At 37.3% G+C, this 14,757-nt stretch overlaps 1 protein-coding gene across 8 annotated transcripts; it reads left to right on the plus strand.

Moving 5' to 3' along the window:
* Positions 1-6,743: 6,743 nt before the first annotated feature.
* LOC147861614 (uncharacterized) lies at positions 6,744-13,927 on the plus strand. Of its 8 annotated transcripts, none has more exons than XM_087322728.1 (5): positions 6,744-6,924; positions 8,187-9,680; positions 9,789-12,422; positions 12,456-12,886; positions 13,466-13,927. In XM_087322728.1, exons 1-5 carry the CDS (start codon positions 6,780-6,782, stop codon positions 13,598-13,600), a joined length of 4,839 nt encoding a protein of 1,612 aa, XP_087178854.1. In that variant the 5' UTR covers positions 6,744-6,779; the 3' UTR covers positions 13,601-13,927. The 8 variants fall into 8 exon arrangements, with proteins under 8 accessions (XP_087178854.1, XP_087178856.1, XP_087178855.1 ...); XM_087322730.1 differs by having other exon boundaries at positions 9,789-10,963; positions 11,063-12,886; XM_087322729.1 differs by having other exon boundaries at positions 9,789-10,961; positions 11,058-12,886.
* The last annotated feature ends 830 nt before the right edge of the window (positions 13,928-14,757 follow it).

Consider the following 14,757-nt stretch of genomic DNA (forward strand, 5'->3'; position numbering starts at 1 on the left):
CCTTATACTTGGCACTAGCCGAATCATATATCTAGTTGAGTTGGAATATCCATTTGCACAAAAATGTGTGTCGAATCATTGGCAATGGAACTAGGTATCAAGTATTGTTTTCTTGAATGCAATTCATCCCTAACTTCATAGCAAATTGACAAGTATTGTAACCTATAGTTTGATGTCATACCTTCTTTATAATTTGAAGGTTCATTGACATCTATGTAGAGAATATTGGGTGAATATCATTCGGGTAGATGAGACAATCTCTCAAACTAGGGCGGTCATAAGATTGGGCTCATTGGATATCATTGATGATTTCTTTTGTAGTGACGGGGATGCTAACTATTGTTTATATGATCTAAAGTGCAAGATCAATTGCTTGCAAGTAGCTAATTGGGTGTGTTGAGTTGGGTTATTGAGAGAAGCAATCGGATCAAGAAAGGTAACTCATGTAAGTTCAAAGGTGTTTGACTACGTTGTGCATTGCCAACTCGTTGAAGATGACATCCAAACTTCAAACAATTTGTCTGGCATTGGGGTTCCACAATCAATAGCCAAATTACCGTTGGAGCCATAGCCCATAAATATCACTTTTGGGAGTGAGATGTAAACTTTCTTCTCTCATCCTTGGGCTCAATGGGAAACACTTCACATCCGAATATCCTAATTTTGTCACATTCAGGATGTTTGTTGGTCCAAAGCTCTTGCAGGATCTTGAAATGGAGAGCTCTATTGGGCGACATTTTGGTGATGTGCACCACAATGACTAGAGCCTTGTCCCAAAAGCCATCAAATAGACCCAAGTGTTTCAACATGGCAACCATTTTTTCTAGAATTGTTCAGTTCATTCATTCAAGAATGTCATTCTACTCCACACTACATGGTGTTTGTGAACGCACATTGGATACCTCTTTGTTTGTAGAACAAGGTAAATTCATGAGGCTTGTACTCCAAAGCTCAAGCATTTCAATTTACAATCCTTCAGACTTTTAAACCAGGAAGATGGCAAATACTTTGTGTGTGGTTCTAATTGAATAGACCCACCTTTCCTAGTACCATAATTGATGAACGTGACAAATTATAAGGCACCAATAAGAGATTGATTTGGCATTGGTCCACAAATGTCTGAGTGAACCAAATAAAGTGGTTTTGATTCTCTTGGTGTGTTAGTCGGGTGAGGCTGCATTATTGCCGTATGGGAAATGCTCACAAAACTAATGTTGGAATAGGAGAGTTGGTGAATGTAACCAACCTTAGATTGATGCGTCAATGCCAAAATTGCTCTAGTGTACAAGTATCCTATGCCATAACAAGGACATAAGATGATCAACAAAATTAGTCCACTCTCCCATTGAGTGACACATATACGAGGTGTGTACCTTAGGTCCCCAAGCAAGTGGGAGGTTCCCTTTATGGATCGAAAACCCTCTTGTCAAGAAGTTAGTTTGGAAACTTCATTGAGTTGTCTAGCTAATATAACATCAGTTGTAACAAAGGTCAAAGAGCATGTTGGAGATGGTGTTTTTTAGAAAACAAAAACCTATCACTCTCCCCGAAATCCTTTGCTTTGACACCAAATGTTGATATTAGGGCAAATATTGGGTGCGAAATCAAAATGATTTTGTCTATGTAAGATTCAAGGCAATGGAAGCATGAAACCATGAATAGGGTGAGAGATAGATAGATACATAGATTCTATTATCGTCTTCAGAGGTCAAATATGACCTATGAGACAAAAAATATTACATTTCACATGATACACGTGAAAGTAGCAACTTTACCAATTAATGTTGCAATCGAGAGTGCACCTTGTGGTTGTGCGAGGAATTCGTGCAAGGATTGGGTTTGGTCAAAGATGTATGGAAAGCATGGAGAGAGAGAGAGAGAGAGAGAGAGAGAGAGAGAGAGAGAGAGAGAGAGAGAATGTAGGCACTTAGAATTATTCTTTATTATCTCCAAGTTCAAAATTTCACAAGCACATGCATCTAAGATACAACTTAGGGTTAACATAACCCTTTTGACTATTTACATAAATAGCTAACACAAAGCTCATAGCATGTATGTGACCATTGCCACACATACTATAGTTTAACACCAACTTTGTGTCATTCACTTTTCGCTACAAATTATGATGTAAAAGGGTTGATCATTATCATATATAGACGTCTAGAAAAGGTAAACCCTTGTCCATATCTGCAAAGAAATCATGATCAAGATAACTCGTACAATAATCAATTGAATGAGTTATCCCAATTAATAAATTGTATTTTGTTATGCATTTTTCACTAGAATGTGATGGCTAAGTGTTGGCTTTATATTCTCTCGAAACAAAGGTTTCTCATTCTCCAAATCATCATTTTGGTGGGTGTTGGTTTTTCTTTTTCACTTCTCGCTCCCCGTATTACTTGTAGAGTCTACCCCAACGCATAAACATTAGTTGACAATGATCGAAGATGCTACTTATTGCGACACTAGATGGTGGCAAGCACAATTTGGTCACACATCTCTCTACCAATATTAGTATATTAACATGCCTAGCAATGGGCACGGTTTCAGCTCAAACCGAACCGAACAATTAAACCATGGTTTAATGGTTTATTGGTTCCAAAAAAATTTAATGGTTTGGATTTTCGATAAACAGTTTGGTTTAAGTTCGGTTTGGTTCTAAAACTCAGGTTTATAAGTTTTTGGTTAACTTTTTTTTAACCTTAATAGTTTATTGATTTAATGGTTTAATTAATGGTTTTTTATTGATTTAATTAAGGGAAAAGTACCAATATACCCCTGGAAGCTCGTCTATTTATCAGAATGCCCCTGGAAGTTTCAAATGTAAAAAAAAGTACACTTTATAAAGTAATTATACACTCAAATCTACAAGCCCTATTTACGAAAGATGGAAGAAATGGACCCGAACTAGCCCTATTTACCAAATATTTGAGTGTATAATTACTTTATAAAACGTAATTTTATGGACATAGGGGTAGTTTGGTAAATTTGGAACTTTTAGGGGCATTCTAGTAAATAGATGAACTTCCAAGGGTATCCTGGTACTTTTCCCTTTAATTAATTTGACTTAAATGTTTATTCAATTTAATGGTTCAATTAAAGTTTCTTTTATTGATTTATTAAATTTATCTTAAATTCTTATTTAATTTAATGTATTTTTGTTTATTTAGATGTTTATTTAGTTTGATTTAAGTGGTTAGGTTTAATTTTTATTATTAAATGGTTCGGCTTGGTTTTAACTTTTCCCTAAACGGTTTGGTTTTAAATGGTTTGGTTTCTTTGCCTTGAAACCGAACCGCGCCCATTGCTAAACATGCCTATATTTTCGCCTTTTCTATTATACTCATCTATATAATAATATCCATGCCATTCATGGGAATTTAAATGTTTTGACACTTGTGTGCAATAGATAGCGCAAGTGATTTCATTGCAACAATTTTTTACATCATGGAAAGACCCCATAATGAGGTAATGAAGAGCCTCAAGATGCCGATCTTTGATGGGTTGTCAAAACTTCAATAAAGTATAGAGGATAAAATTGATTGATTCGCCTTCCTTTCCTATCGACTTCCATGCCATGACATATCTTACCCTCTATGTCTCTCTTTTCATCTCGATAAATCTTTGTGAAGGGACACGATGTGATAGTCCTTATCAGATCTGAAAGGCAAACCTTGGGACATTTTCACCTTGGTTCATCTACATCAAAATGTTACACTGACATATAATACTACATAAATGTTATAACACACATACAATTTTTTAAAATAGGGGCACAAAACCTTGTGAGTGACACGTTATGACATGCATATAGGGAAGTAATATGTCACGATGAGTGACAAATAGACAATCTATTTATTTCTCCATTTCATTAATCAACAAAAGGAGTTGGACCCGTAAAAATTCGGCCGTGATTGAGACACTATTGTCTCCATCTTCGGACATTTCCCTCCTTTTTGGTTCTATTTTAAAATTTGAGTGGCTAAAAAAAGTTGTTGTTCAAACTTCGGAACAACATTCCAATTTCCCACCCACCATTAATTATATCTTACTTTTAGTGGCCTATATTTCCTATTGCAATATCTATGCATTGGCTAGCATATGCACAAACTGATCCTATATCATAAAAAACAAAGCGAAAAACGGGAAATTTGCTAGAATTCAACGTACGAGATTTCGGAAAAACATGTTTGCTTATTTTCAACATATGGCTTTGTTGAAGCCGAGCTCCTATTGACATGGAAGTCATGATTCAATTATATACACACACTAAAGTATCTTAAAATTTGAGTGGCTAAAAAAAGTTGTTGTTCAAACTTGGGAACAACATTCCAATTTCCCACCCCCCACCCACCATTAATTATATCTTTCTTTTAGTGGCCTATATTTCCTATTACAATATCTATGCATTGGCTAGCATGATGCACAAATTGATAGTTTGATCCTATATCATAAAAAACAAAGTGAAAAAACGGGAAATTTGCTAGAATTCAACGTACGAGATTTCGGAAAAACATGTTTGCTTATTTTCAACATATGGCTTTGTTGAAGCCGAGCTCCTATTGACATGGAAGTCATGGCTCAATTATATACACACATAAAAGTATCTTAACCATGAATTTCATTTCATTAGGACCTCGAATAGACACAATCTATATAGGTAAATTTGGAAATAAGCACGCATGTTTTTTGTTCGTTCAGAATCTCTTATATGAGGTTACCGAAGATCATTGTAAACAAAAATTAGAACTATGGATACATATTAGTAGCCACTCTTGAAGCGAAAAGTGTCGCAAAGTGCTACTTGATCTGTTAAATTAGGAGCTTGAATTCACGAATAAGATGGGCTAAAATAAAAGATGAATGTGTAGAATTGATGCAAATACATTGAGTGAGGTGTTCATGGGTATATGGCTACGGGGCCATGCATGAGCTTCGACCAACTGATCAACTGACAATGAAGGATGTACCACGTATATTATGTATATATACATACGGAGAACCACAATGTGTGCCTTATCTCGGCTATGGTTTCTCTTTCATGTTATGCATTTGCTCTACCTCTCAAGTTTTCAGGCTATATGGTAGGCCAGTTTTCATGTACAAATATGGAGGCACTTGTGAGTGAGGCTTCTTTCATTTAGTGTTACATTCATGCTTGCTTATACATACTAATGCACATACATACATACATGTATATATATATATGTATATGAGCAAAAAGAAAAAGAAATTAGAAAATTAGAAAATTAGAAAATAAGAAAAAGGTTGGTAATAATAACATAAAAAGATAAAACATTTAAAAAAAATTTAAACGAAAAAGTTTACAAATGAAAAACTTTTAAAAATGAAAAGTATGAAATGAACAAGTAAAACTTAATTGTTTTTGTAAAAATAAAAATTTAAAATAAAATAATTATTTAAAAAATTGTAAAAATAAAAAATTCAGAACTAAATTTAAACAGCAAAAAATTCAAAAATAAAATAAAAACATAAAAAGATAAAACATTTAAATAAAATTTAAACGGAAAAGTTAAAAAATGAAAAGCGTTTAAAAATGAAAAGTATAAATGAAGAAGTAAAACTTAAAAACAGTTTGTAAAAAATAAAAATTTAAAAAATTGTAAAAATAAACAATTCAGAAATAAATTTTAAACAATAAAAATTCAAAAATAAAATTTCGAACATTAATTCAGATTTCAAAAATTTTAAAATAAAAGATTGTAAATTAGTTTTTTGAGAATAAATAAATAATGTTTAAAAAATAAAACAGTTTTTAAAATTTAATTTTTTTTTTTTGTTTTTTAATTTTAGAATAAAAATTTAAAAATATAAAAAATGCAAAAGTTAAAAGAGTTCCAAAAATAAATAAATAAAACAACAGACTAAAAAAGAAAAGAAAAGAAACACAGCGGAAAAATAAGGAAAACCGTCGCTTTCATGCATTTCTTTTCGTGTTATTTATTTATTTATTTATTTGGAAAAAGAGGAAAAAAGAGAATCAGAAAAAAAAAAATGGTATTGCCATGCATTCTGCAGCTTTTTGCGTTCCTTGCTTTTCTGCTTTTCTGGCGATGGCTTCTTCGAGGTCCTGCAGGGCGGCAGCTCTTCATCGACTCTTCTTCTTCTTCTTCTTCTTCTTCTTCTCCTTCTTCACGAGCTCCTCATCACGGCAAGTCCTCCTTCTCTTTCCATGAACGAATCAGTATAAACATTCTGAGATTTTCTGCTTTTTCATGGCTATGGCCACCATGGACTCATATCTCCTCAATGCCTTCTTCGCACAGTCGCTTTTCCCTGCGAAACCCTAATTCCTTTCCCCTTAACACGCTAGATGAAAAACCCTAGCATATCATCACATTGGCCATGCCTTGAATCCCTTCCAAAACCTTCTTCTGAAAACCCGCCCCTACATCTCCAACCAGTCGATCTCCCTGGAAAACCTAAGTTTTCGTACTGTAGATCCGTCTGGATAACCCTCGACCATTCCACATTAGGTCGACCTGAAATCCTCGATCTTTTCACGTTAGCTCGATTTGAAACCCTAACTCTTTACGCAGTTGATATCCATGAAACCCTAATTATTTACAGAATAGTTGTTGATCTGTATCCTAACAATACATTATACAGCCTAAACAGCCCCTACAAAAATAGCTTCGCGGTTTTCAAAACGCCCGAAATCTTAAAAATAGCGCCTCTGTAAAAAAAAAACCCTAACAATCGGAAAGTACAATAACCACAAAACCCTAAAAACTAGCATAAATCCAACAAGTGCAAATATGCCTGCAGGTCCCAGAAAGCGTATTAAAGCAAAAGAAACGAAAAGACAGATGATGAATTCAAAGGTTGGAATTGGTGACGACGATGATGGTGAGATTCCATCGCCAAAAGGAGTGTGTTTCCAGCTAGAAAGAGAGATTCCAGGTAATCTCACCATTCCTCTCCCATTCTCTTTACGTTCTTCTTTTTCTTTGCTTTGATCTGTTTTATCGTCTCTAAATTAGGTCACTGCCTTCATCAACTCTCCATGAAAAAGATTTCTTAAACTAAGCTTGAAGAATTAATTAAGGCTTTGGAATCTCCACCTAAAAAAGTCTGTCTTTTAAGGGAGCCCACCATAAACCTAGGCTAGGAACATAATTGTTTCTTTGATGAAGAACTTCTTTGGCTTTTTCCTTCGCTTTGAATTTTTTTTTGTTTGATCCCTCCATCACGTGGAAAGTTTTTGACCTTAATTTGAAGAATTAGGGTTTCGAATTTTTGCTCCTGAACAGTTCATCTTTCCATAACCTTAAATTTAGGACGTAATACTTATTTCATGACGACATTTTTTACCTAATTGGGGAATTAGGGTCCAGGTTTGCACCATAAAGCGTCATAATCTTCATAAGAGCATCTAGATTAGGATCTTCAAGCTTCTTGGATAACCAACTGTTTTGTTTTATCTAATCCAAGATTTATTGTTCTGAAAGTTTCTGAACCTTCAACGGACCTCACTGTAACCCTAGATTGGGATTAGGATTTGTATAATCATAGGTTTGCGTTACGATTCATAATCCATCTGTGAGAAGAATTTTCTGAGCTAAAAATCCGTGACTTAAGGTTTGGAACTTAAGAGTGCCTAGCTAGTGTCTCTCTGCTGTGAGGACAGCCTGGAGTTATTCTGAGGATTAGGGTTTTCAATCTGTAAACAGAAAGGCCGTTAAACATCAAAGAGCTCATTATAACTCTAGGTTAGCATCATAATCCCTCAGTAATATAACAAGCGTTTTGATCTAAAATTCCACGAATTAGGGTTTTAGGAGTCCGCAACAATCAGTGCCGAAATCATGAATCAAGAACGTATTTCAGATGAAGAAAACTGTAATCGTGAGCTCGATTAGGTTGAATTACAGCTCAAACCCTAGATCCATGATGAAGTACGTGATAGTGGGTCTCACAGAAAACGATGTCCAAAGTGATGTGAAATAGTAGCATATATTTTGTTTATTGGCACATTCATTGCCAGCTCTCTGAGAGAAAGAGAGAGACAGAGACAGAGACAGAGAGAGAACCATATTCGTGCATATTATTTATGGTGGATCCATCAAAGACCTTTGATCGCCTAGCATAAAACTAACTTTCCTGATTCCCCTTTTCCTTTGTTAAATCTGATAGGTTTTATTTAATACCCTCCCTTTTTGCAGCAGAACAAGGAGAAGCCGAAGAAGGATCCATGGCCCATGATGAAGAAGAGCTCATCACTCAAGAAGATAACATCTCACTCAAAGAAGAAGCTACGGAACCTTTGATCGTTGCAGAAGTGGATCGGACTAACCTAAAAGGAGCAGAAGAAGAAGAAGAAGGAGAAACTAACATCTCACTCAAAGGAGAAGCCATGGAGCCTTTGGAAGTTACTGACGCTGATCAAAATGGTGATCAGGATGAAGGAAAAAGTGCAAAGCAAGAAGAATCATGTGAGTTAAGTGAACATGAAATCAACAGCTCTCGACAAATTGATGAGGCCAATCTTCCTCTTCAACAAACTGATATAATCCAAGATCAAACTAACGAAGCATCTCAAGTTACAGACGTTAAGGCAACCCTAGTTGAAACTGATTCGGTTAGAAATTCTCCTGTTGAATCTACCGAGTGTAATCAAGACATTGAGCCTCCAGCTGAGTGTGAAGCCCCCTCACATGAATTGCAATCCGATCCTGTGATCGAATCAGAGATAGAGACAGAGATAGAGAAAGAGTCAGAGAAAGCCATTGAAGAGGCGAATGTTCCTGCTGAACCAGGTCTAGAAGCTTGTGTTGAACAGGAAGACAGAGCGACCGAGGAAGAACTAGCAGTAGAAGCTTGTGTTGAACCAGAAGTGGAAGCAGCACAAACAGAAGCAATCAAACTAGATCCAGAGATCGAGGTTTCTATTGAACCACAAACCCAAGAAACTTTGCTGAATCCAGAGGTCACGTTTTCTACTGAACAACAAACTGAAGTAGCAGTACCAGAACCAGAGATTGATGCTCCTGCTGAACTGCAACCTGAAGCAACCGAACCAGATCTAGAGCTAGTTGCTGAGGCCACTGTTGAACTACAACCAGAAGTGACTGTACCGAGACCAGAACTGGATCCAGAGTTTGAGGCTTCTACTGAATCACAACCAGAAGCGACCAAACCACAATCGGAACCAGAGTTTGAGACTTCTACTGGATCACAACCAGAAGCGGCCAAACCACAATCGGAACCAGAGTTTGAGACTTCTACTGGATCACAACCAGAAGCGGCCAAACCACAATCGGAACCAGAGTTTGAGACTTCTACTGGATCACAACCAGAAGCGGCCAATCCACAATCGGAACCAGAGTTTGAGACTTCTACTGGATCACAACCAGAAGCGGCCAAACCACAATCGGAACCAGAGTTTGAGACTTCTACTGGATCACAACCAGAAGCGACCAAACCACAATCGGAACCAGAGTTTGAGACTTCTACTGAATCACAACCAGAAACGGCCAAACCACAACCGGAACCAGAGTTTGAGACGTCTACTGAATCACAACCAGAAACGGCCAAACCACAACCGGAACCAGAGTTTGAGACGTCTACCGAATCACAACCAGAAGTGGACAAACCACAACCCGAACCAGAGTCTGAGACTTCTACTGAATCACAACCAGAAGTGGCCAAACCACAACCTGAACCAGAAGCGGAGGTTGAGATTTATGTCAAATCACAACCAGAAGCCACCGAGCCAAAACAAGTGGTTGAACTACAACCAGAAGTGACTGAACCGAGACCAGAACTGGATCCAGAGTTTGAGACTTCTACTGAATCACAACCAGAAGCTTCCAAACCACAATCGGAACCAAAGTTCGAGACTTCTACTGATTCACAACCAGAAGCGGTCAAACCACAACCGGAACCAGAGTTTGAGACTTCCCCTGAATCACAACCAGAAGTGGCCAAACCACAACCGGAACCAGAGTTTGAGACTTCTCCTGGATCACAACCAGAAGCGGCCAAACCACAACCGGAACCAGAGTCTGAGACTTCTACTGAATCACAACCAGAAGGGACCAAACCACAACCCGAACCAGAAGCTGAGGTTGAGTTTTCTACCGATCAACCACCAGAAGTGATTGATCTGGAATCAAGGCTGGAGGTTGAGATCACCGAGGAATTGCAACTAAAGGGTAATCAATCTGAACTTGCCGCTGATGAGATAAAACTAGAAGCAGTGCGTTTAGAGGCAGAAGAAGAGATATTGCTTGTTCCTGAAGCAGAAGTAGAAGCATTGGTTCCAGTTGCAGAAGCCGAAGAAGAAGCATTGTCTGTTCCTGAAGCAGAAGCAGATGTATTGGTTCCAGTTGCAGAAGCCGAAGAAGAAGCATTGTCTGTTCCTGAAGCAGAAGCAGATGTATTGGTTCCAGTTGCAGAAGCCGAAGAAGAAGCATTGTCTGTTCCTGAAGCAGAAGCAGATGTATTGGTTCCAGTTGCAGAAGCCGAAGAAGAAGCATTGTCTGTTCCTGAAGCAGAAGCAGATGTATTGGTTCCATCCGCAGAAGCAGAAGCAGACGCTACTCTTCGTGAATCTGAAGAAGCTCTAGTAGATGCAGACGCTAATAACATTAAATCCAAACTAATAGCTACAGGAACTGAAGGAGAAGTACAGCTTCGTGCCCATGAAGAAGTTGCTCCCCAGCAAGAACAAGAGCTAGAGAGTATTGCTGTTACCCCTGATATTCTTCAGGGAACGGCTTCTGAGGTGATGCATGAGATCCAACCGGAAATTGCAGCAATACTTGAGATTAAAACAGCAACTGAGGGTTTGGCCACCCTTGACTCCCAACCAGAGGCTGACCTAGAACCAAAACCAGAGATTTTGGCCACTATCGAGACCCAATCAGAATCTGCTGAACCATTTGAGAGCAATCTGGAATCGGATATTCTTGCGTCTCCTGAAAGGCAACTGGATCCTGTAGTACCGGTTGAAATCAAACTGGAATCTAAGGGTTTGGCCTCCCCTGAAAGGAAACTAGAGCCTGTATCACTATTAAATATCGAACTGGAACCTGAGGTGTTGGCCATTTCTGAAATACAACCAGCGGCTGTAGCCCCAGTTGATCTTGAAACAGAGTCACTTGAAGATTTCCCTAATCAGGAGGCACCTGTTTATAGTGACCCACAAGTGGGAGTCAAACCAAATGAAGCAGCGACAATTGCTCCAGTCGGTATTGAACCAAAGCTGGAAAAAGAAGATTCTGTTGGAGGTGAACTGGAACTAGAAATGAAGAATCCTACTGAGACAGAGACAGTTGCTTCAGTTGGTGTTAATACCAAAAACATTGAGATAGAAGATGTGACTAAAGTTGTCCCAGAATCAGAAGTGGAGAATCCTACTGATGCAGAGACAATTGCTTCAGTAGGTGTTAATACCAAAAACATTGAGATAGAAGATGTGACTGAAGTTGTCCCAGAATCAGAAGTGGAGAATCCTAGTGATGCAGAGATAATCGCTTCAATTGATGTTCAACCAAATACAGAGATAGGAAATGGGGCTAGAGATGAAGTGCAACTGGAAGCGGAGAAGTTTACTGGGGCAGAGACAGTTGCTTTGGTTGATCTTCAACCAAATCTGGAGATAAGAAGTGAACTGAAACCAGAAGTGGACAGTAGTGCTGAGGTTGAGGAAGAGGAAGTTCCCTCTGAATCAATATCAAACTCAGAGGTGACTGTAAAAACCAAGGCTGTAACAAATATTGAGACTGAACTCAAGGGAGCTGGAATTGAAATGATTGAGCCTTGTGATAAAGACGATAAACAGCTGGTTGCAAGCGACAATGGTCTAAAACAGCTGAGTGAAGAGAAACCCAAGGTAAATCTACAAGAATCAGAACTCAACTGTTTCGATCAGCTAAGTGAAGATGAGCCCAAGTTAAATGAAAAATCAGAGCCAGCGGAAACTAGAGATATACCTGAACTGAATTTGATTGAGAAGGCAACTTTAGTGGAAGTGGACAATGTAGAATCAGGCTCTGAGGTTGTAGGAAACGCAAATACTGATTTTGATGTGGGTGGTCTGGAAAGCAAGGTTTTTACGTCAGATGAAATGAGTGGAACTTCAAAACCAGTGGAAAATATAAAACCAACATCATATGCAGAGGAAGTAAGAATTCCCAATGGCATTGATCTAGATGGAGAGGTCACTAAAGGTATGCGTGAGGCAAGTGAAATAGAAGAAGAAGAAATCATAACTTATGAAAGTACTGATGAGAAGTCTGTAGAAAATCAAGGTATTTCATCACCAGATGCTGCTAATGATTGTGAAAAACTTGAAAATGCTGCTGAAACAGTGTTGGAGAATGGAGATAACACAGGTGAGAAATATATTGAAAGACTCGAGAATGGGCAGAAAAGCAACGAGTTCAAGAATGCTTGTGAAATAGATAGAGAACTTGAGACTAAGCAAGACGTTTTAGTTAGAGAACTTGAGGATAGCCAGTGCCATTTACCAACTACTGAAATTGAGGAGGAAGGAAAGGTGGAAGTGAAGGATACAAGTCTCTATATTGGTGAACGGAAGCAGGCAATAATTTTTCCTAAAGAATCTATTGAGACATGGACTGAGAAAAGGGAACAGATGGATGAGATAGCTCCTCCCATTAATGAAACCTTGCCAATTAGCAGCCTTGCTCGAGAAAATGACTTCCCTACAGAGAGTGAAGGAGAGATGGCCAAGGAGAATGCTTCAGCTAATGGTACTGCTGAAGTCTCTATTGGGTCCTCTGATAATCATACTGTCAACAAAGATCCAAACCAGAGAACCCAAATCTTAGAAGTGTCTCATAGCCAGACTAGCCAAGCAACAAGCCTACCTGTTGTGATTCCTAATGAAAAGAAGGTATGGATTCAAACCCCATAAATGTTTATATGTTTAGATGTGCATATATTAAATGCATGCTTATATACTCGAGCCCATTCAGATTTTCATATATTTAAGCATTTAGATGTTTTTATCTTCTGTTCCATTTAGATATCTCTATACCTGGTTTTTTAGATGTTTATATATACTTGGCCATGATGTTTATATAGCTGTTTATATACTTAGTGTTTATATGCTAAGTGTAGTTAGATGGTTATATGCTTAGTCGTTTTAGATGTATCGGGATTATATATTTAACCACTTAGATATTTATACGCTTAATGTATGCTATTGTTTAGGTCATGTAGATATTTCTATGGTTAGGTCATTTTAGATATTTATTTAGATGGTCTATATGCATGTGCACATACTTGGTACGTGCCTTACTCGTTAAATATTTGTGTACTTGCTTAAGGTGTTTGTGTCTTAGTACATTTAGATGCTTATATTTCATTGGTTGATATCAGAACTTGGTTCAATTACATATGCATAGGGCCATTTTAGATGTTTCCACTTTTTTAGATTTTTGTGTTTACATTTTATTCAAATTTTTGTTAGCAGAGAGCCTTGGAGTATTTAAATGATGACAAGAAAGTGGGGAGCTCAGGTTTTGAGGGGGGGTCAATCACTCACAGATCAAGATGGTTGGGATGCTGTGGTATGCTCGATTTGCTGTTCAGCAAAGATAAGTAACATTGATTCTTGTGGATCCGTTTCTATATATATATATATATATATATGTATTTTTTCTTTCTTCTGTTGTTTCAATGGTGCTGTTGCAAGTTAGAAATATGACAGTATGAGAATGATTTTCTCTCATTGTTTCAAATTCTATTGACATAGTAAGATATGTCGCTATTATCAAGGGTTTTGTTTGATATATATACATATATAAATACACAGGTTTTCATGCTATCTAGAGTCATCAGTCATATTGGTTGTGGACATATCCCGTATCTCTACTTTTGTAAAGCTCTTGTTTCATCCTTGGTTTTATTGAATTCAAAATTTTTTCCCCCCTCATTTTGTGGGTTAAATTGAGTGTTGGATTTCCATGGCTTGTTAACTCTGACTTGATTTGTGCAAGTTTTTACGTGGCAACTAAAATAAGCGTTTGCAATACAGATAACCTATCTATTAGTTGTTAAAAACAACATTATATGGGATGCGTTACTCTATGTAGATCGTGTTGTGGTCATCTATTTTCTTTAAAGTTGTGCTATGATAGTCAAGTTCCTATGCTACATATAATGCTCATCGAAGTTGTTGCAAGCGTGGGGATATTTATGGTTAACAATCATCTATTTTCTTTAAAGTTGTGCTATGATAGTCAAGTTGTTGCAGAGTATGATAGTCAAGGTGTCTAGAAACAAATTAGTAGAAAATCAAACATCAGTACATTTGATCATGTTACAGGTACATGGCGTTTTGTATTTTGTTTCAACTACGAACTTGAGAAACATTTTCAATTCCTTATTTTTTGTATTAGTAGCAAAGAAGAACTTTAAGGATCATAATTGATGGCAATACTCACAATGTCATTGTAGAATGCCACATTTTTTAATATTGTTACTAAACCTCAATAGTGTAAGCGTTGGAAATATGCAAAAGCTTGCACTTGTTAAGCCATTAATAATATTAATGACTTCAATGGAAGAGCGTTTGTCCCCTAACAACTTAGACCACCAAAAGCCACCAAACACAATGCACTACGAACTTTTTATGATTTCCTTTAGCAAACATATCCAAGGAAACTCAATTTCTCGGAGATTATTTGTAAAACATATTGCAGTCTATCTATCCACACAACTCTTCCACCATTCAACTATCATTGAGATCACATAATCACA

The sequence above is a fragment of the Azolla caroliniana genome, unplaced genomic scaffold (assembly GCF_043228905.1).
Source record: "Azolla caroliniana isolate FFs.n. ecotype wild unplaced genomic scaffold, voAzoCaro1.0.p SCAF_7, whole genome shotgun sequence".
NCBI classification, from domain to species: domain Eukaryota; kingdom Viridiplantae; phylum Streptophyta; class Polypodiopsida; order Salviniales; family Salviniaceae; genus Azolla; species Azolla caroliniana.

What these genes read in the sequence shown, in the direction of transcription:
- LOC147861614 (XM_087322726.1), top strand. Translation starts at nt 6,780, where the DNA reads ATGCCTGCAGGTCCCAGAAAGCGTATTAAAGCAAAAGAAACGAAAAGA. An exon ending in GCTAGAAAGAGAGATTCCAG is followed by an intron (nt 6,925 to 8,186) that starts GTAATCTCACCA and finishes CCCTTTTTGCAG; the next exon opens with CAGAACAAGGAGAAGCCGAA. An exon ending in AGAAGTGGCCAAACCACAAC is followed by an intron (nt 9,681 to 9,788) that starts CTGAACCAGAAG and finishes CGAGACCAGAAC; the next exon opens with TGGATCCAGAGTTTGAGACT.